Source organism: Mesoplodon mirus (genome assembly GCF_964341445.2).
Source record: "Mesoplodon mirus genome assembly, chromosome: 11".
Taxonomy (NCBI): Eukaryota; Metazoa; Chordata; class Mammalia; order Artiodactyla; family Ziphiidae; genus Mesoplodon; species Mesoplodon mirus.
The window spans coordinates 30,004,962-30,026,376 of record NC_138987.1 but is presented as its reverse complement, the minus strand read 5'-3'; the positions used below and the strand labels follow the sequence as shown (position 1 = coordinate 30,026,376).

Genomic DNA, 21,415 nt, shown 5'->3' with positions numbered 1-21,415 from the left:
TTATGGTTAACCAAAGGGGTAAGGGGGTGAGGGATGGATAAATTAGGAGTTTGGGATTAGCAGATGCCAACTACTATACATAAAATAGATAAAGAAGAAGGTCCTACTGCATAGCACAGGGAACTATATTCAGTATCCTGTAACAAATCATAATGAAAAAATGTGAAAACTAATATATATGTAACTGAATCACTTTGCTGTACACCAGAAACTAACACAACATTGTCAATCAACTATACTTCAATTTTAGAATGTAATCAACAACAGTAACTAGCATTAATTTAAAGTTTAATATGTTGTATCTGCCAGCAATGGATTGAGACTAAAAGAATGTTTTAAAAAAAAAACAACCCAAGTCTCATAGGTTTCCTCTTAAGACGACTGAGAGTGCCACTACGCAATTTCCTTAGAAAGCTTAACTTCAACTCTTTAGGCTACTGTGTTGTGGGATATTTTCCAGTTTAATACATAGACAAGAACAATCTAGGAAGCTGGAACTTTGTGCATAACCAACTGTGTGCTTTTTGCTTATATTTACTAATGATTTTCTAAAATTAATTTTGGCCAGAAAAATCCATGGACACATTCAACAAACATGCATTTCAAACCATTCAGAATTCATCTTATAAAAAGCATATGATCCTTTAAATTATAGGGAGCCAGTTAAGTTTTTAAAGCATAGGAGTGCCAGGATCAAATTTATTCTCTGGAATGGTCAGCTTGGCACCTCTATGGTGAGTGGACAAGGAACACTAGTGAAGACTGGCACATAGTGGCTGACTAGGTAGTACCTATAGAATGAATGAGTGAATGAACGAACAAATGAGATTAGTTTGGAGCCACGTTAATAGTCAGGGCAGGAAATGATGGAGCATGGATTGAAGGAGTGGCTGTCAGGGCAGAGATAACACCTAGGGTGTGGGTCTCATGCTGCCAGACGTGAGGAGGGTGGGAGCAACCAAAGAAGTCCTCAAGTTCATAACTGGTGAAAGGGGGCTCCATCCCCATGATTAAGAAAAGCTGAGGAGGTGAGTTACAGGGGCAGGAATAATGCTTCCAAATGTTGTGCTAAAGGGCACGGGTCCCCAGATAAATTCCTGGCTCCCCCCTCATTGGTTACTTTACTTAAGCCCCCTGTGCCTCAGTTTCTATTTGTTGTTTGTATGGTTTGTTTGCTCACTAAATCTGGTCAAGAAATCAGGATTAAATACAAGATCAAGATTAAAATACATCCCATTAAATGAATCCATAGCTGCAACAAACTATCAATATTTGAATCATATGGGTGTAAGTCACAGTTCACACAGGCTGAGCTAATTAAGCAGGTACCTGCCAAAGGCCAGGGCCTTCTAAATAACTATATTCTTATCCACGTTTTGTTTCTCTTACTGGAGCTTCTTTGCCTCAAGGTATCTAGGTGGCTTATGACTATGAAGCATTTTAATAAGCTTTATGAGTGAAGACACGTAATTGGAGTTAAGGGCAACTTTGACGCTTGATGAGTTTCTACAGGAATAGCATCATGACACCTTTCCCCAAACCTTCTTACAAACTCCAGAGGGTCCGTGCATGTACTGAAGTTGCTAATTGAAATGCCAGCTTCCTGACCAAGGCATGGCAGAAAGGCAGTTAATTATTTCTCTTCATATCTGATGAAATTTCCCCTTTTCCTCCTCACTTTTACAGGACATCATTAGTCTGACATGGCGAACAATACTCCATTATACCTGGATATATTTTTTTTAATGATCACAAAAACATTCTCCACGTCTTCCATTTTCTGATCTTCTATTTAACAACTTGATCATATTTGAATTGAGCCTATCCTATTATGGAGAGATAATGACCTCGGTCCACTAGCCAACATGAGTCATTATCTGCAGTATACATTTTTAAAAGACCTCCTCACAAGGCTTCAGCATGCAGCATCCGGGGGCACATGGTGGAAGCTTCGCATTACTGCTTTACAGTGAAGAGCAGATGTCTCAGCGCATAGCATAATTTCTCCCTCTGCTCTCGTTTTAAACTTATGTTTTCTTATATGTTCACATGCGCTTTCAGTCCAGCCTCCACTTCTCGAGTCCTTGTAGACATGTCTGGGACAGAAACTTTTTTCTTCTATTTTACCCAAAGAAAAGAAAACAGGATTTTTTTTTACTTGCTAAACATTATAATTTATTACTGAGGTTATCAGAGAGATCTGAGACTGCAAAATATGTGAGAAAAAAAAATCTGGCCAAACAACCAGAGCCAGACAATAGTCTAAACCCTTCAGTGGCTCCCCTCTGCCTCTCACAGAAGTTCAAGTTCCTTACCTTGGCACCCAAGGCCCCCTATCTCTCTGACCCTGACTACTTCTCCTTCTCCAGGCTTCTCTGGCCTCACTCCCCTACACATACACTTCTCTCCAGCTGGCGGGACCGTCTGCCATTCCTCAAACATATCTTGCCATGTTCCCCGCTACGGTACACGTTCCCTGGCCTTCCCACCATGGGAGGGCACCCCTCTGTTGGGCCTCACCCTTCAAGGCTCAGCTCAAATTTCTCTTCCACAAAACTGTGCTTAATTTCCACCCAGCCCCAACTGCTGATCACCCCTTAATCATTTCTTCCTTGATAAATTCACGTATTCATTCGTTTGATAACATGTAGAGTGCTGAGTTATGTCTGTAGAGGAAAACACCTTGACTGAACAGACACATCTTCTCCTCCTAAAGCTCTCACAGCCTCCTGGGGATTTCCACAGCTCTTCCGAACAGCTTCACTGAGAGACAGTGGTTTTACAGTCAGGGATCACTGAGTCTGAATCCTCCTCCACCACTTGCAAGCACTACAGTCTCAGGTATGTTACCTGAGCTCTCAGACTCTTGCTTCCTTCATCTGTAAAATTAGGGAAACGATACCCAACATCCATCTCCCAAGGTTGCTGTGAGGGTTAAACAAGAATCCAAGCACAGTCTTCAGCCCTCCAGCTGGCATATGCACATCACTCAATGGAGGGTAACCATTGGTATCATTCTATCTTAGTGCAGAATATTCAGGTAACACTTCACATCTTAGACTGAAAGTCCTTTGAAGGCAGGGACCAAACCACACTTCTATTTATGCCAGCATAGTTCCTAGCACTGTGACCTGAACACAGTAACAGTGTGGAAGGAAGGAGGCGGGTGGGGTGGGGGTGGAGGGCGAGGGCTGGGGGCAAGGAAGGAAAGCAGGCTTTTGCACAGATCAAAAAAAAATTTTTAAAAATCTTAACACCTGGGGGTTTAAAGGAAAAGCCTGTTTATATTAACAGATCTGATTTATATTTCCAAGCGCCTACTCTTGTGCCAGAGATGTTCATATTTGCTATCACTACTCCCACAAATCGGTAACTTTATCTCCATGACGTGGAGGAAGAAATGGAGAGTTGGGGAGGCTAAGTGACTTGCTCCAAACTACTTGGCTAGGAAAAGCCTGCCTTGGAGTATGAACTCAGGGACGATGCTTCTAAAGCTCTCACTCTGTGCTAGGGACTGACATCCATGTACTCAGGGAGTCAGCATTACCTATTGAGCACCTATATGCGCCAGGCAGCGCAGAATACAGCAGTGAACGAGAAGACGCAATCCCCACCATCGCCTTTAGGAAGCTGACAGTTTCTCAGAAGGAAGATGGGAACCAAGGAGAGAACACCACCAGATGATAAATAAGTGGCATTTGGCTCATGTGGGCTCAGATTCTACAGAAGGCCAAAACAAAGAAACAAAAACCACCCAATCTATTTTATTAAACTGCAACAATTAAACCCGCAATTTGCTGCTGGGTAGACAAACACGAGTTCAGGTGGGTCCCTGGTGTTTCTCCTAGGACCTCGCTGGCCGGGCCTCCCCTTGGCTGAGGGTCTTCTTAGGAGTCAGGCATTTCCCCCACGTGGGTGGAGTGAGACTGGGACCATCTGCTGTGTTGAGTTGCCTGCCTGGTTTTTCTCCTCTTCCAGTAGGGGTAATAATCCTGCCTCCTCTACCCAGTTTTCGTGAGATCCAGTGAGCTCAGCCAGCAACATCAGCTGGGGTAAGCCTGGCACACCAGGGGTATTGGCTCAAACTGTAAGTTTGGTCCCTGCTCAGCCATGGACTGAATCAGGGATTTATTTCTGCCATTGTAATGACTCAACTGGACCAGAATCTACAGTAATCTAATCCACATCTTGTGCTTTGCCTACAAGCTACCAAATTGGTGTTCCAGAAAGGCCTGGGATTAGCCAGCTTCTGGCATCCCTCTGTTCATTTTTTGATTAATCAAGTCCTTTTCTTTTTTTTTCTTCCTTTTTTTTTTTTTTTTGGACAAAAACTAGGCAGTATAGTAGCAGAGTGTCACAAGTTCTGTGCTGCTAACCCACCTGTCGGGGCCTAGGCTAGAGGTTGGCAGCCAGAGCGCTGGTGGCCCCGAATGGCAGCGAGGGGATTTTGGCACCATCCTCTACCATAAACCATCCCCTTCAATCTTCCCTTTCCATCTCTTCCCTGCCTCTACTCATCTCCACTTCACCGTTACAAATAGGGCTGCAAAGAACATCTTCATATGTGTCTCCGTGCATACCTGGGGGAGTGTTTCTCCATGTCCAGGAGTGGATGCACATACTAAAACGTTAATAGGATGCAAAATTGCCCATTCAAATGGCTTTACCATTTTATACCTTCACTCACAAACAAACTATTTTCTAAAAATAAGAACCTAGCTCTACAACATAGCATCTCATTCTCTGAGACATTTACACCCTTCACGTTGTCCTGCTTAAGCTACCTTTCTCCATCTCTGGCTGAGGACTTCTAGCGGGACACAGTCACACCTATTGGCACTATATGTCACTTCTGGTTACATTCAGAGCTAAAAATGTTTAGCCTCCCTTTCTGGAGTGAGGTGGACTAACTCATACTATGAAAGCAAATAAGGTTATGCCACCATTGAATAAAGAATTAAATCAGAAATGGGTGCACAACTTCAGGTATTGGTGACATCCCGTGGGTCTGGTCTAGCAGCTGTGGCCGGGTCTAAAACGTCACCACACTTCTTTGGCACAGTACCCAGCCCAATTTTCTACCTCTGGCCTCCGAGAACATTTTAAAGAGAAACATTGAATTTATTTTGTTTCATATTGATTTGAAATATTGAAAGCCTAGCAATCACCCAAGCCTCATTTTTATTTTTTCAAAAGAAAGGAAAATGTCTCCCACGAAAGTGACAATTTGGTCTTCAATCCTCTTCCTTTGGGGAAGGGCCTCCCTTTCCCTGGAAACTGCAGACAGGGAAGTGTCTCCCCCCTGATGGCACACAGGAGCTCAGAGTGACACTGGCAACAAGAGAGGTGTGTGAGAGGGCGGGGCAGTAGAGGTGGACACGTGCTGGCAGCGAGTAGGCCAGGACAGCAGACAGGCTGCTTTCCCTGCCGAAATCCTCTTTGTGAATAGAGGTTATTGTGTGGCCAGGATTCCAGCAGGGCTCACCATCCCCACTGGGTTGGGCTTTACTAACCTCATGACCAAGGATGCTGGAAAGTGCTTGGCGGAAGGCATTTGACAATATTTGCCTGTTTTCTGCTGGGAACTGCCTCCAGATCACGTGGCCCTGCTTATTTTCGGCTGCTTGGCTGTTGTATTATTTGTTCTTAGAGTGGGGATGGTCTCTGGGGTGATGGGGAGGGGGCTCTCGGCAAGGTGGGGGAAGGCAGAGAGGCAAATAGCTCCTAAACCAATTCCAGGAACAAGCCAAGCATCCCGGGAGAACTGGGCACTATCAGGCCAGTGGCTACCACCTTGGCGGTGAGGCCAAGGTCCTTTCCTGGGGCTGCCTGCTACCCCTGGAGAGAGGGGACAACGTGAAGGATATAGATGCCTTGGAGGATGAGATGCCGTGTTGTGGAGCTAGGTTCCTATTTTTTAAAAAACAGCATTTTGTATACTTAGGCTGAATATAAAATGGTAAGGCCATTAGAGTGGGCAATTTTGCAATCCTGTTAACATTTTCTGTGCGCCCAGCACTTCCACTGCCTGATACCCATACAGAAGAAACACTTCAGCAGGTGTGTGAGGGGACATATGAAGATGTTCTTTGGGACTTTATGTGTAAAGGCAAAGATGAGATTTGGACACAACCTAAATGTCGGTCTAAGAGGGAAAAGGAGAACTGAATTCTCCTGCTGTCTTACATGAAATTCTGTGCAGTGGTTAAAATGAGGTTGTTCTTTGGGGACTAATCTGGGTATAGCTGCAGGATATTCGACTAAGGAGAGAAAGCAAGCTGTGGATCAAGACAGTGTGACAGGTTGTGGAACAATATTTTTAGTGTTCTATGTCTGTATTCTTTTTATAAAGGAGAAAATACTAAATAAAAAACCACAATTCAGAAACGTCTATCAGTACATATGCATGTAAATGCATAGGCAAGGGACAGTAAAAAAAAAAAATATATATATAGATAGATACACACACACACGCATGTATGCACACCCACACACATACATATTTCTTTCTCACTGGTAACAGCGCTGCTCTGGAGGAGGTGGACTTTAACCTTATCTGTAATGTTTTCCTTTCAAAATAAGAAAATGTATTTTGTGTAAATAAAATAAAATGTAAATGTAAATGTGTATTTGTTGAATTTATTTGCACCTTGCCTTTTTCTAAAAAGCTAACAAAATAAACACAAAAAGAAGAAAATTAGACAAAGGAAAGATATTAAAAAGTATATAGGGCTTCCCTGGTGGCGCAGTGGTCGAGAGTCTGCCTGCTGATGCAGGGGACACAGGTTTATGCCCCGGTCTGGGAAGATCCCATATGCCGCGGAGCGGCTGGGCCCGTGAACCATGGCTGCTGAGCCTGCGCATCTGGAGCCTGTGCTCCGCAACGGGAGAGGCCGCAACAGTGAGAGGCCCGCGCACCACAAAAAAAACAAAAAACAAAAACAAACCAAAAAAAGTATATAAACATCAGACTTAGCTCTGAACTCCCTGGCAGCCAGAGCAAAGAGGGGACATATGGTATAAATTATATCACTTTCCCTTGTAGAGTGGAGGGTGCATCCAGTTCCTTTTGAGAGACAAAGTTTTTATACTGAAAGTCTAGTCTAAAAAAGTTTACTCATGTGGAACTTGATATAGGATGTCACGTGTCCTCCACCATGGTTTTAAGCATGACTCTGTCCCTAAGTTTAGAGAAATGTCCTACTTTTTCTTCCCTGCTATTTACATACTCCCCTGCCTCCTTCCCCCACCTCATCTGTACTGCTGTCTTCCTTGCTGGTTATGCTCCAACCACACGGGACACCTTCTGCAGTTCCTTGAACAAGCCCAGCCTGCTTCCAGCCTGGAGAGAGTGGAGGATACTGTGGTCCGTACCCAGGTTACCTTTCAGGACTGAGGCGTTCTTCTCCACCGCTGAGACGCTGATTGCTGAGGCTGAATCCTTCCTGGGGAGTTGTCCTCAGCAGAATGGGAACTGCCTCGCCCAAAGTTATGCCCCCTCACAGGGCTGGAAGGGGAGGGTGGGATGAACTGGGAGATTAGGTTTGACATAAATGCACTACCATGTGTAAAACAGATAGCTAGTGGGAACCTGCTGTGTAGCACAGGGAGCTCAGCTCGGTGCTCTGTGATGACCTAGATGGGTGGGATGGGGGCAGGGGGGAGGCCCAACAGGGAGGGGATATAGGTATACATATAGCCGATTCACTTCACTGTACAGCAGAAACTAACACAACATTGTAAAGCAATTATACTCCAATAAAAAATTTAAAAAAAACACCAAAGTTATATCCCCTCTCCCTGGGGGCAAACTACCTGCAGTGATGAGCAAGATGGGGGAATAAAAACCTGAATCCATTGCCTCAATTCATCTCTGAGGCCCACCCTGGCTTCAGAACTCCCTGTGAGATCACTGAAGCCTCTACCGTAGCCTCCTCCCAGCCCGAGACCCCCTCTGCCGATCCCCTCGTCCCCTCATGGTGTCAATACTGGGTGCCTTACCTAATAGGCCACCTGTAGGCATGGCTCAGAGTCTGCCTCTGGGAGAGCTTGACCTGCAATGTTCCCTCTGCCTAGAACGTTTCCCTGATTTTAACATCGTCATGGTGTTGGAGGACTTCTTGTCATACAAATGTCCACTTAAATATCACCTCCTAAGGGAAGTTTTCCCTCACCATTCAACCTAAAATAGCCTCCTCATCAGCCAGTTCTAATTCTCCACACAGTACTTATCTGTATCTAATACATTCCTTGTTTATTCATTTATCATTAATATAATAATTTTTTAAATTATCACCCAACTTTTTCTCTCATCGGCCCCTATTCTTGGTCTGTCTTATCCACCAGTGCATTCCCAGGGCCTAGAATAGGGCCTAGCAAACAGTAGGTGCTCAGTAAACATTACTTAAATGAGTTAATAACTAAAATTCTATCTTAAAAATATAATATAAAGGGAACTAGAGGACAATTTGATGTTTGAACAACTTGTTGCCTTTTGATAATAATACTCAAATTTATACATTTTCAAACCTGATCTGACTCTGAAAACAGATTTTTTTCATTAAAACAAATCCACTGCCTAACTCTGTGAATTGGAGGATGAAATTTCTTCCAGAATGATCTATGTGACCTTTTGTTTAGAAAAACCGGTATTTTGTATAGAATTACGTACAGTAGAAGGAGAACTGACAATGCATATGTCAGGAAGGAGGGAAGCCCTATTCTGGGATGTCCTTGTGGGACTCAGAAGGAAGAGGTCTGCTGAGCGATCCATGGCTGCTAAGATTTACCTAGCACCCACCCTACACCAGACACTGTTCAAGCACTCTGTATATACGAACTCACTTCCTCTTTGTGACTACCCCAGAAGGCAGTGGTCCCCAACCTTTTTGGTACCAGGGACCCGTTTCATGGAAGACAATTTTTGCATGGATGGGCGGGCGGCGGGGGGATGGTTCAGGCGGTAATGCGAGCGATGGGAGCGGCACAAAAAGCTTCACCTGCCACTCACCTCCTGCTGGGTGGCCGGGTTCCTAACAGGCTGCAGACCAGTACCGGTCCGCGGCCCGGGTGTTGGGGACCCCTGATATAAGGTAAATACTACTGCCATCTCTATTTTACAGGTAGACTGAGGCACAGAGAGGTGAAGGACCTTGCCCAAGGTCACACAGCTAGAAAAGCAGAGCTGGGAGTTAATTCCTGGCAGTGTGATTTAAGAGATTACTCTATCTACAGCCTTGTTATTGCCAGGCAAATGTCAGAGAATCACAGAAAAACAGACATGAACAAGGTGATTTTCTTCTAGTCCCTTTCAAATGTTTTATTCTGAAATGTACGACATGTTCAGGTTATTAGAGCAAGAGTGTCTGTTGATTCCTAGCATTTCTAGAAACTCTCACTCCCCAAGTCTTTTATGTTGATGCCTCATTCAATGTGCTAGCATTATGAGAATCTGTGTGACCATAATTTGGGGGGGAAGGGTGCAGGGAGAGATTTGACCCGGGAAGTAAAGTAGAATTTTAAATAAAGCAAAAAGCAGCAAATGCAATTAGAAAAAGAATGTAGGGACAAACTGATGGAAACAAGCCAAAAGGCTGGAAATGGAGCTCTTGAACACAACCTCTGCTATCCTTGTAGCAAAACAAGTTGACTACTGAGACTCTTGTTAGAGAAGATTGAGTTACATTTGTGAATGTTTTCTCCCAATGTTGTTTTCCTCTCACCTTAGTCATTCTTAGTCAATGACTCATTCTTAGTCAAAAGAATCTAATATGATTTGCTCATTAAAGCCAATCTGCTTCCTTTTCTGATCTACTCTCTCTTCTCCATCCTTCCTGATTTTTCTCTTCCTTTCTTCAAAAGCATAGGCTTTGCAATTAAAGTGATCCAGCCAGGTTCCTGCCTCTGCCACTTCATGGCTATGTGTATATTCAGGCAAATGATTTAACTGTCTAAGCTTTATTTTACTCATCTGTAAAATGGGCATAACAATACCAACTTCACAGAATTGTGAGAATGAAATGAGGCATGTATACAAAGTGCCTAGCATGCAGGCTGGCACACAGTAGATTCATTCCTTTCCCCTCCCCACTTCTCTCTCCTTCCCCTTTGTTCCTTACTTCCTTCAGCTTTGCTGGGCTGAACTAGAGTAGTAATAGCCCTTAACTGACAAGTTCTTCTGAGAGGTGAGTCTCAGGTATAGAATAGCTTTGGTGTTCAAAGCTACAACATAATTTCTAAGTAAAATTCTTAGAGGAGAATTTACCTGTAAATACCAAACATGGGTGCAAACACTTAAACAACATCATTAACTATAACATCAAGTCCAGGAACTCCAAATATTAAAGGGAGAGCCACTCAAGTAGATAATTTGTATTAATGTTAAAATAAATGTAGTATAGTTGCAATAAATTATTAATTTATTAAGAGTTCGTTGGTAGGGGTGAACAGACCTATGTTTCTATAATTGGCTGCAACATTATTTATTAAAATAATAGACTCTATTAAAATCAATTAATAACATCCATGTAGAATCCAGTCCTTGCCAGTGTTTTGATGATGGAAAAAAATCTATTCCCAAATAAAATAAATATGAAAATTCAAATCTCCTGTCTATATCTAAGTTGAGTATTTTATGCATACTTACAAATTAAACTGATTGCATATGGGCTATTGGATGTCAAGTTATTATGACAATGTTAAAATATCCAAGTAATATGCTGTCCTATCTGTAGGAGGACATAGTTATATGAGCTTCCCATCAAGAGAGAACTTGCTCAGAATGGAACTTACCATTGCAGAGTAGCAGGAGTGGAGTGGGGCTTGGATGCTCTATTATTTTCTTTCTCCTCATCTGTTAAATGAAAGAAAAAGGAGTGAACTTTATTGGAAAACATACAAGGCCTTTTCACTCTCCCAAGTCTCAAAAGACTATGTTGCCCTCAAATGTTGCTGCTTTGAAAGCAATGATATTTTGGCTTTTCTAACATGTTAGATTTATCACACTTTAATTTAAAAAAAAGGAGAAACTGACTTTTTCGGAAAACTCTTATATCAATTTGTATTTTTATTTGACATAACACGTTACAGTTTGAAGAGCTATCTCTCTTCATCACTGAACAATATGACTGCACTCCCCCAACATGCTGTGTTCGCAACTGAAGCTGGACATTTGACACGATGATTTTGACCCTAAGAACACACTGACTTCGCACACTATTTGTTTCTTGTAACTCCAATGGAACAGACAGTTAGTGTAGGGAAGGAAGAGTGTAAGTGTTCAGAAGAATCAGGTTAGCAATACAATAGAATAGGGGTTGGCAAACTTTTTCTGTAAAGAGCCAGTTAGTAAATATTTTAGGATTTGGGAGCCAAGAGGCAAAATCAAAAATATTATGTAATATTTATATAACAAGAGAGAAAACAAATTCCATTTCCATATTGACAAAATTCAAAATATAATACTAGTTGATTATAATTTTTGTAATACAGGTCTATTAATTAAAAATGAAATTAATTTGGGGGAGCAGGTAACATTTTTCTTAATTGGTGGCTCAAAGCTCACATTCCCTTTCATCCAACAGATTACAAATATCCATCTATAAAATCATTCTTAGTTTACAGCCCTACGAAAACAGGTGTCAGGCCAGGTTTGGTCTGTGGGTTTCTAGTTTGCAGACCTCTGGAACACAGCAATCTGAACAACAGATCAATCTTTGCATACTTAAGAAGAACTGCTCACAGTTTTATCATGAATTAACTGAGAAATAGATTTAATTAGTTGTATCCAATTCTTAATGAAGATTACTGATAGAAATAACATAAAATTAAATTTCTAGGGAATTCCCTGATGGGACTCCAGTGGTTAGGACTCCATGCTTCCACTTCAGGGGCGCAGGTTTGATCCCTGGTAGGGGAACTAATATCCTGCAAGCCGCGTGGCGCAGCAAAAAATAATAATAAATAAAAAAATAATAAAATTTCTTGACCCACAAAATCTGACCCAAGAAAACTGGTACAAATAACAGTCTCAAAAGAAAATAATGTTAAAACCTACAAATATAATCAACAAAATTTAATAAGAACATGTAAAACAGTCAATGAAATAAATCTGTGGTATAAGATTATATGGGAAAGAATCTGTACTTGTGAAAATAATTTAAGTAAAACTAAAATGAAAGTGGAAGAAAGTAAAATATACTGCAAATGAAGTAGCTTAATAAAGTTGCCCTCAGAAAACATTTTCTTGATGAAAGCTTATCAGTATTGGTATAATTCTGATTCAAATGTCTGCTCATAAAAACTGTGAAGATATTGTTGTTGCTCATTCAACAACTGTACATACTCACCTTCTTCCTTATTAATAGAATCCGAATTTAAAGGGGACCATGTGTTCAGGGAGGGTTATCCCCTCTCAAATCCTAGAGAGATGAATGTTGATTCATTTAAAGCTATCATGGTAATTTTATGTCATTTAGCCCCTGATGGATTAGGTGGGGCATGTGACATGGTGATGTGGCCTATCAGATTAAGAAGCAGCCCTCTGGGTGCTTCTGGGAAAGTTATTTTTCCCTAACAAAAAGGAATGGGGGCCTTGATGTCGAATTTCTGGCCTCCAAAACTGAAGGAAGGGAGGGAGGGAGGAAGGAAGGAAGGAAGGAGGGGAAGAAACAGAAGAGACACACTGGTCTGTCCTGCTTTTGAACACAGCTGTGAGTAGAAAATTGGAGCGAAGCAGCAAACTTTCAACTGGGAAAAGAGCAGCCTGAGGACAAAGTCAATGCCAAGCAAGGCAGAGAGAAAAAGGGGGAAAACCTGGGGATTCTGAATGTCATGATGTGCCTCTGATGAACCCACCCTAAAAACTGCTGCCTCTTTATGAGATAATACAATTTGCTGAGTTAATCAATCCTCTTTTCATTGGGTATTCACTTTCTTGCCTCCAAAACCATGTTAAACTGGTACAACGCTAACACCAAATGTTCTCAGGCACAAAACGTCCCAATACATGATTGGGCTCAACATCTGTTCATGCTGCTTCGTTAACCTGGAGTTACTTGTAAATGTGTGTCATCCTTTCCAGTTTAGAATATACAACACCACCTCTCCAAAGCCTCCAAGTCAGGAATCATTAATCCTAACTCTGTTCTTCTGTACCCCATTACTTGTCTTTTAGTCGAATGGTTTAGCCATCTGGATCATTATTTCTATGCATATCCATATCCATATCCATCTCTCTGACTTGCGTATCCTACTTAAGAAGATCCTACTTAAGAAGGCAAGGAGGCCTGTTTTCAAACTATATTACAAAGCTATAGTAATCCAAAGAGTAAAATACTGGCATAAAAACAAACACATAGATCAATGGAACAAAACAGAGAGCCCACAAATAAACCCCCACACACAGCCAACTAATTTATGACACAGGAGCCAAGAATATGCAATGGGGAAAGGACAGTCTCTTCAATAAATGGTGTTGGGAAAACTGGACAGCAACTTGCAAAACAATTAAATTGGACCGCTATCTTACACCATACACAAAAATTAACTCAAAACCAATTAAAGACTTGAATGTAAAACCTGAAACCATAAAAGTCCTAGAAGAAAACATAGGCAGTAAGCTCCTTGACATTCATCTTGGTGATGACTTTTTGGATTTGATACCAAAAGCAAAGGCAACAAAAGCAAAAAATAAACAAGTGGGATTACATCAAACTTAAAATCTTCTGCACAGCAAAGGAAATCAGCGACAACAACAAAAAGGCAACCTACTGAATGGGAGAAAATATTTGCAAATCATGTATCTGATAAGGGGTTAATATTCAAAATATATAAAGAACTCATACAACTCAATAGCAAACCCCCTGACCCCGCCAAACAATCCAATTGAAAAATGCACAGAAGATCTGAATAGACATTTTTCCAAAGAAGATATACAGATGGCCAATAGGTACAAGAAAAGATGCTCAACATTACTAATCATCAGGGAAATGCATATCAAAACCACAATGAGATAACACCTCACACTTTTTAGAATGCCTATTATCAAAAAGACAAGAAATAAGTGCTGGTGCGGATGAGGAGAAAAGAGAACCCTCACGCACTATCGGTGGGAATGTAAATTGGTGCAGCCACTATGGAAAACAGCATGGAGGTTCATCAAAAAATTCAAAATAGAACTACTACATGATCTAGCAATTCCAGTTCTGGGTATTTATTTGAAGAAAATGAAAACACTAATAAGAAAAGATATCTTCATCCCATGTTCACTGTAGCACTATTTCCAATAGCCAAGATATGGAAACAACCTAAGCATCCAATGACAGATGAATAGATAAAGAAAATATATTATATATATATATGAATATTATTCAGCCATAAAAAAGAATGAAGGGCTTCCCTGGTGGCACAGTGGTTGAGAGTCTGCCTGTTGATGCAGGGGACACGGGTTCGTGCCCCAGTCCGGGAGGATCCCACATGCCACGGAGCGGCTGGACCCGTGAGCCATGGCCGCTGAGCCTGCGCATCCGGAGCCTGTGCTCCACAGCGGGAGAGGCCACAACAGTGAGAGGCCCGCGTACCGCAAAAAAAAAAGAATGAAATCTTGCCATTTGCAACAATAATGATGGATCTTCAGGGCATTATGCTAAGTGAAATTAAGTAAGAGAAAGACAAATACCATATGATTTCATTTACATGTGGAACAACAAAAAAAGCTCATAGATAAAAAGAACAGATACAGACTGGTGGTTGCCCGGGGGTGGGGAGGTGGGGGGCGAAACAGATGAAGGGAGTCAAAAGGTATATACTTCCAATTATAAAATAAATAAGTCACGGGGATGCTGTGGACAGCATGGTGACTGTAGTTAACAACACTGAACTGCATATTTGGAAGTTGCTAAGAGAGTAGATCTTACAAGTTCTCATCACCAGAAAAAAAATTCTGTAACTATGTGTGGTGATGGATGTTAACTAGACTACTGTGGTGATCATTTTGCAATACATGCAAATATCAAATTATTATGTTGTACACCTGAAACCAACATAGTGTCTTGTATGTCAATTATATCGCAACTTAAAAAGAAAGAAGAAAGCAGGGATGGTATCTTAGTCATCTTTGTGTTCCCTCCAGCCAATGCCTTCCATTCACACTTAATTAAATAGTTGAGTCTGCCTTCCACAACTGTCTTCAACAATCTTAAAAAAAATAGCACGAAAAGGAGCATGAGTCTCATAAGAATGTAGGTAGACAGACACAAAGAACAATACTCAACCTCAGCTGTTCACCAAGAAATAAAAAGAAGATAATAATGAGGCACAACTTTATACCTCTGAGAACAACCAAAATTTTAAATAATCATCTCCAGTGCTGGTGTGTAAATGGTAAAACTGACATTCTCTCATTTCTCTGAAGGTAGTGTTAACTGGTACAGTGGTTTGGTAAGTAATTTTGCAATGATACTGAGAGCTATCTACAATATCCAGTCACTTGGCCTAACAAGCCCAACTCCTACGAATTACACTAAGTAAATAATTGAAAGGCTATGTTAAAAAACAAGATCAATTGCATTTTTTTAAACAAGGAAAAATACATAAACAACCTAAATATATCTCTTTCCAGCTTATGCTGGCCCATGATTTACATTTTTGTCCCCCCTCTAGAATTGGCAGGGTATTTTTTTTCTCTGCTTCTTTAAATTTCAAAAATTTCATCAGTCAACGTGGGCTACATGTCAAAAGATCTATATTCTAAAATCAATTTAAAACCTTACTGGCCATGACTGAGAAAACCCCTCAACCTCTGAGCTTCATTTTTCTTCACTTGTAAAACGGGTCATTTTAAAGGGCTATTGAAGGGATCATATTAATTAATTCCACAAAAATTCACTGAATACCTAATGTATGCCAGCTAGACACTGAGAATAAAGAAATTAAGCTCTTGCCCTTTAGTCTGGTTGGGGGAAGAGAAAGACAAACAGTAGAGAGAGAGGCCAAGTTCAGTAAGAAGTGATAAATGCTGTCCTGTGGGTAGACAAGGAGGATCCTGCCAACCCAGACTGCATGAAAAAGCAGTGCCTGTCAAGAGAGGCTTCCGAGAAGAAGCCACAAGTAAGCTGAGCCCTGAGTGGGCCAGAGATGGGAACCAGGTGTCAAGGAAGGTGGGATGAAGTCAGGGGTAGGGCGGAGAAGGTGAGGGACAGATAAAGCCACGGGGACCTGAAAGATCAGGCAGGCTTCCCAGAAGCAAGGTGGCTGCAGCAGGGGTCCTGGTCAAGCGGTGGAGCGGAGTGAGGGCACTGAAGCGGTGCTGTGTGACACCTAGTAATCCCGTTCAATCTTTAAGACAGTCTCTGGTCTCTCTGGTCTCTAAACTGACAGTAATAATAATGCCTACCTGGAAAGATATTCGGGAGGATTGAGTGAAATGAACTTAAGAGCTAAGAGCTGGAAAACATCAGTGCAGGAGCTGCATGGCAAAGGCTGCCCTGGGCTGCTCTGGCTGGGAGGCCTTGGAGCGACTCTGTTCAGCTGGGATCTACTGTGGGAAGCAGGCAAGGGAGGCCGCCTCTCTGCTCAGGAAGGTTTACAGGGGCAAACACAATGGCATCGACAGGGACTCTGCAAGGCAAACACACAGCAGGGGACATCAGGGCTCCAAATAGGAGGTGGCATTTGAGCTGGCCTTGAAGAGATGGTCAGAATTTAAAAGACAACCTTGTTTACTGTTTGCAAAGATAATACATGTACATTTGCTTTTTAATTTGGAAATTTTTTTTATTTTTTTCAAGTTTTATTGGAGTATAATTGCTTTATAGTGTTGTGTTCATTTCTGCTATACAGCAAAGTGAATCAGCTATACGTACACATACATCCCCTCTTTTTTCTATGTACTTCCCACTTAGGTCACCACAGAGCACTGAGTAGAGTTCCTGTGCTATACAGTAGGTTCTCATTAGTTATCTATTTATACATAGTAGTATACATAGGGAAAATAGAAATCTCTGGACATACAAGCCTCTCTCAATAGAACAAACTATTGTCAACTCTTTATCCTATTTACCTCGTCTTTTTTTCAATGTTCTCTTTCACAACCAAGCACGCGCACACACACACACACCCCTAGCTTAAAATAAGTGAGGGTCACACAGCACATCCTGGCTTGTAACCTGTTTTACTCAGTCACCTTTACAAGGGCAGGTCAGACTTTGAGAGAAGGATGCTGAGGGCAGGGGTACTCCAGGGGGAGCAAGCAGCATGAGAAAAGTCCTAGGGGAGGGAAAAGGCAAATGGTCCATTGACTGGAGCCAGAAAAGTTCCCCATTCTGGGATTCCACCACAGTGTCTCCCATTCAGGGGATACCCATCTCTACTGTGTCAGATGTTCTTTCCCAACTAAGCTTTGTTCGGGCCCATTTCTGATACCAACTGCTGGTAAGAGAACTAGCTTTGAGGGCAGGCCGACCTGGCTTTGAATTCCAGCTTTGCCCCTAACTCTGCGGGAGCCTAAGCAGTCACTTGACTCATCCAAGTTGGAGGGCCCTCACCTAAAACATGAGAATCATAACTTATGTTACAAGGATGGTTTGAAGATTAAATATCATAAAATATGTTAAAAACTAGATACATTTAAAAAGAATACCATAACAATACTAATAGCTTTCACTGGCCAAGTACTTAAGCCAGGCACTGTGTATCACTTTTCATATGCCATCTCATTTTATTCCTCCCAACAGTGCTATTAATTAGTTTAATTTTAATTTTATTTCATTTCATTTGGCTGCATGGGGTCTTTGTTGCTGTGCATGGGCTTTCCCTAGTTGCGGTGAGCAGGGGCTACTCTTCGTTGTGGTGCGTGGTCTTCTCATTGTGGTGGCTTCTCTTGTTGCGAAGCACAGGCTCTAGGCACGTGGGCTTCAGTAGCTGTGGGCACACGGACTTAGTTGCTCTGCAGCATGTGGGATCTTCCCGGACCAGGGCTCGAACCCGTGTCCCCTGCATTGGCAGGCAGATTCTTAACCACTGCGCCACCAGGGAAGTCCCCTATATCCCTATTTTATAAGTAAGGAAATTGAGCTTTGCCTGAGGCTGAAAAATCTGCAGGAAGCCATGCGGCCCATGAGTGGAGACTGGACCTCACTCAGTGGTGGGCATGTGGCAGCTACTGATAGTATTTAGATAAGAACTGGTCTACCCAGAGCCAACAGGGACCCTCCACTCAGTCATCAAACAGGCGCCTCCCACCTCTGCAGGCCCCTTTCCCTGCAGACACTGGTGACTTCATTCCCAGCCTTTTTTCCCCCAAAGAGGCTGTGTGTCACACCCAGACCTGACCCTCCTGTCTGATGGCTCTCCACCCTAATTCACCAGAGGTGCTGGTAACTCATGCACTCATTCATCAACTATTTATTGAGTGTCTAGTGTGTTCCAGCCCTATTCCAGGGGCTAATCGGGGAGAAAAAGCAGACATGGTCTCTGCTCTCTTGAGCTCAAATTGTCAGCAAATAAAATGCAAGTCCTGGGCAAGAGCGGAGAAGGGCAGGCCCAAGATGCTATGGCAGCACCAAGTGTGGGGTACGAACCCAGGCTTGGGATGTGAAGGAGCAGCAGAAGCCAGCTAGACAAAGAGGACAGGAGGGCGCATGTTAGGAAGATGGAAATAGCCATGGTTGACAGAGACTTTAGAAATTGGCCTTCCCAAATGCCTCTTCGTTTTAACAGGCAGAAATGCCTCAAACCAAACAAGATTCATCCTGTAAGGCCGAATTCCAGGCTGACAAGACTCCTGGAGCCATTCACGGCACACATTGAGCCATCCACCCTCCAGGCCCACCCTGCTCGTCCTACCAAAGCCGGAGAGCAGCATCTGTTTAAAATTCCTCCCACCGAGATGCTGCCCAGTGCCTGGACTTCTCCCTGACACTCTGTTCCCTCCCACTTTTCAATTATGATTCCTAATATGTCCCCGCCCAGGGAATCCTGGTCCAATTCCCAGTGGTGAGCATCTCTACTCCCTTTTCTGGATCTATTTCCTAATATTGACTCTGGGGCCAAATTTCCAGGCTCAAATTCTGGCTCCTTCACTTGCTAGCTGTGTGACCTCAAACAAACTTTTGGTGCCTTAGTTTCCTTATTTGTAAAATAGGGGTAATAATAGTACCAAGCCCTAATCGTGAGGGTTATAACTAAACCATTCCTGGCACAAGGCACGTGCTATCTAAGTGTTCCCAATTACAATAACAGTCATCACTCCTCCAGAGAGGTCGTGTACCTGGATCCCTGTCCTGCCCGTAGGCCTGGGTTTGTCAAGTCCTGCACCTGGGCCAGAGTTATCCACTCCTCCCCTGTGCTCCCACAGCACCTTGGCTGGTCCCTGGCAAAGCCCTTGTCACAGGGTGTGGTCGCTATGTGCTGACCAGTGCATCTGCCTTGCTGGTTTGTAAGCTCTGTAGGGCATACACCACATTTGCCATTGTGTCTCCAGCACCCACACATTAAAGTATTTGTGGAATGAATGAATGGCTAAGATAAAACCACAGTCAAATGCTGAGCCTACCCATCTGATTGCAGTAAGCATATAAAATAACAGTACTATCAGGGAACGTTCATTGGGGTCTTATAATGTGCCAGGCACTGGGCAAAGCTCTTCACATTACTGCATTTAATTTTCATAGCTTCCTGAGACAGTGAATAATTTAATGCATGTGAAACATCAAATATGGTGCTTGGTATATACTTCGTGCTTAATCAATGTTAGGTTTAATTATGAGTATTATCCCCTTTCATAGAGGAAGAAACTGAGGCTCAGAGAAGTGAAGCAATGTGTCTGAGGTCACACAGTTTAGCAATGGAGACAGGAAAGGGACCCAGGCTAGTTGACATCTCAACCTCCCTGAATCCAAACATTTACGAGCCTCATTCTCTCTTTAAACCTGTGGCACTGAACTAGAGATTTTAAGGGAACTATTGACCTAATCATTTATTTTCTGCCTCTATGCTGATTGAATTCATGATATTTGGGAACCTATTCTAGAATACTTCCTGCCTAGAGCCAACGTGGCAGAGTTTAACATTGACGGAGAACATTTCTAAATTAATTACTTCTTCCCAAATCCCAAGAACGGTTCAAATTTATGTGAATCTCAAGTTTCACTTCAAAGTTCTAATTCTATTTCCTTTCATTATCCTAATCAGGCTGCACCTGGCCAGACCTCACCTGTTGGGAACACGGTGTTGCCAAACATTTCATTTCCCCTTATCTACCTCCTTTCCAGCCCCTGCAAAGAGCATCAGCTGATGCTCAGGGTGCCTGGACTAGGCCTTTGGCAGTGTGCATCAGCCCCTGGCAGCAAACCCTTCTCTCCGTGGGAACAGGGCTAAGTCCCAAACAAAACTGTGATGTTGGCAGCATTGCTCTGAGGGGGCCCACACCTGCTTCCTTTCACCTCCTCTGGGTGAATTCCTTCATAATCTTGGAGTAGGAAGGGGCCTTTCTAACTTTGATACAAAACAAAAAGCCATACAAGAAAATATTGAGAAATTTTACTATGTAAAAAAATCTAAAGCTTCTATGTGGGGGAAAAAAACACACTGTAAGTACAAAGGTAATAACCCGCTCGGGAAAACTGCAACCACAGACAATGGTCTCACCTCCCCGCCGTAGAAACAGCTACAATAAAACCACAAGGAAAGAGACCAAGATACACAGTTGGTAGAAAAAATGCAAATGTTCCTGAAATGTGAAAAGACAATCTCAATCAATGAAAATGAAAGCTACACTACAATACCATTTCTCATGTATCGGATTGGCAAAAATCCAAACCACAATGACACAACTCTGCCCTCAAGTTTTCTGCCATAGGGAAACAGGTGCCTCCTATCTTGCAGGGGGAGTGCAAAATGGTGCCTCCCCACATGGAAAGACATTTCACAGAATCTACTGAAATCCTACATGCCCTTTATCCAGCAGTCCCACGTCTGCGAACAGATCCTGCCGCTACTCCTGGAAACATGGGAAACGACCGCACACGAGGTTATTCACGGCAACTTGGCTGTAACAGCAAAAGTGTTGGAAACAGCCCAGCACTCATCCAGTTAACTAAATTACAATACATGCTCACAGTGGAATACTACACAGCTGTGAAAAAAAGAAGATTAAAAGCAAGAAAAGAATGAGAATGCTCTCTCTGTTCTTACTCCTATGGAACAAGCCAGGGTTTATTATTAAGTGAAAAAAGCAAGTCACAGCAAAATGCATATAGGGTGCTACTTTTTCTGTGTAAGAAAGTGGCAAAAATAGAACATATATTTGAATTTTTATTAGCATAAAAAAATCAAATGCTGGAAGAATACACAATAAACACTGGAAATACTCAAAGAATGCATAAAAAACAAATAAAAATGCTTCCCACTAGGGAGC

General features: G+C 42.4%; 1 protein-coding gene across 1 annotated transcript in view; it reads right to left on the bottom strand.

Annotated features, from left to right (window-relative positions):
* RFX4 (regulatory factor X4) overlaps nt 1–21,415 on the bottom strand; it is a gene marked incomplete at both ends in the record, with an annotated part of 171,482 nt that overhangs the window by 104,139 nt on the left and 45,928 nt on the right. Inside the window, one exon of the mRNA XM_082636573.1 lies at nt 10,792–10,852. Within this exon, the coding sequence (XP_082492699.1) occupies nt 10,792–10,852 (61 nt within the window). The remainder of the gene's footprint in view (nt 1–10,791; nt 10,853–21,415) is intronic.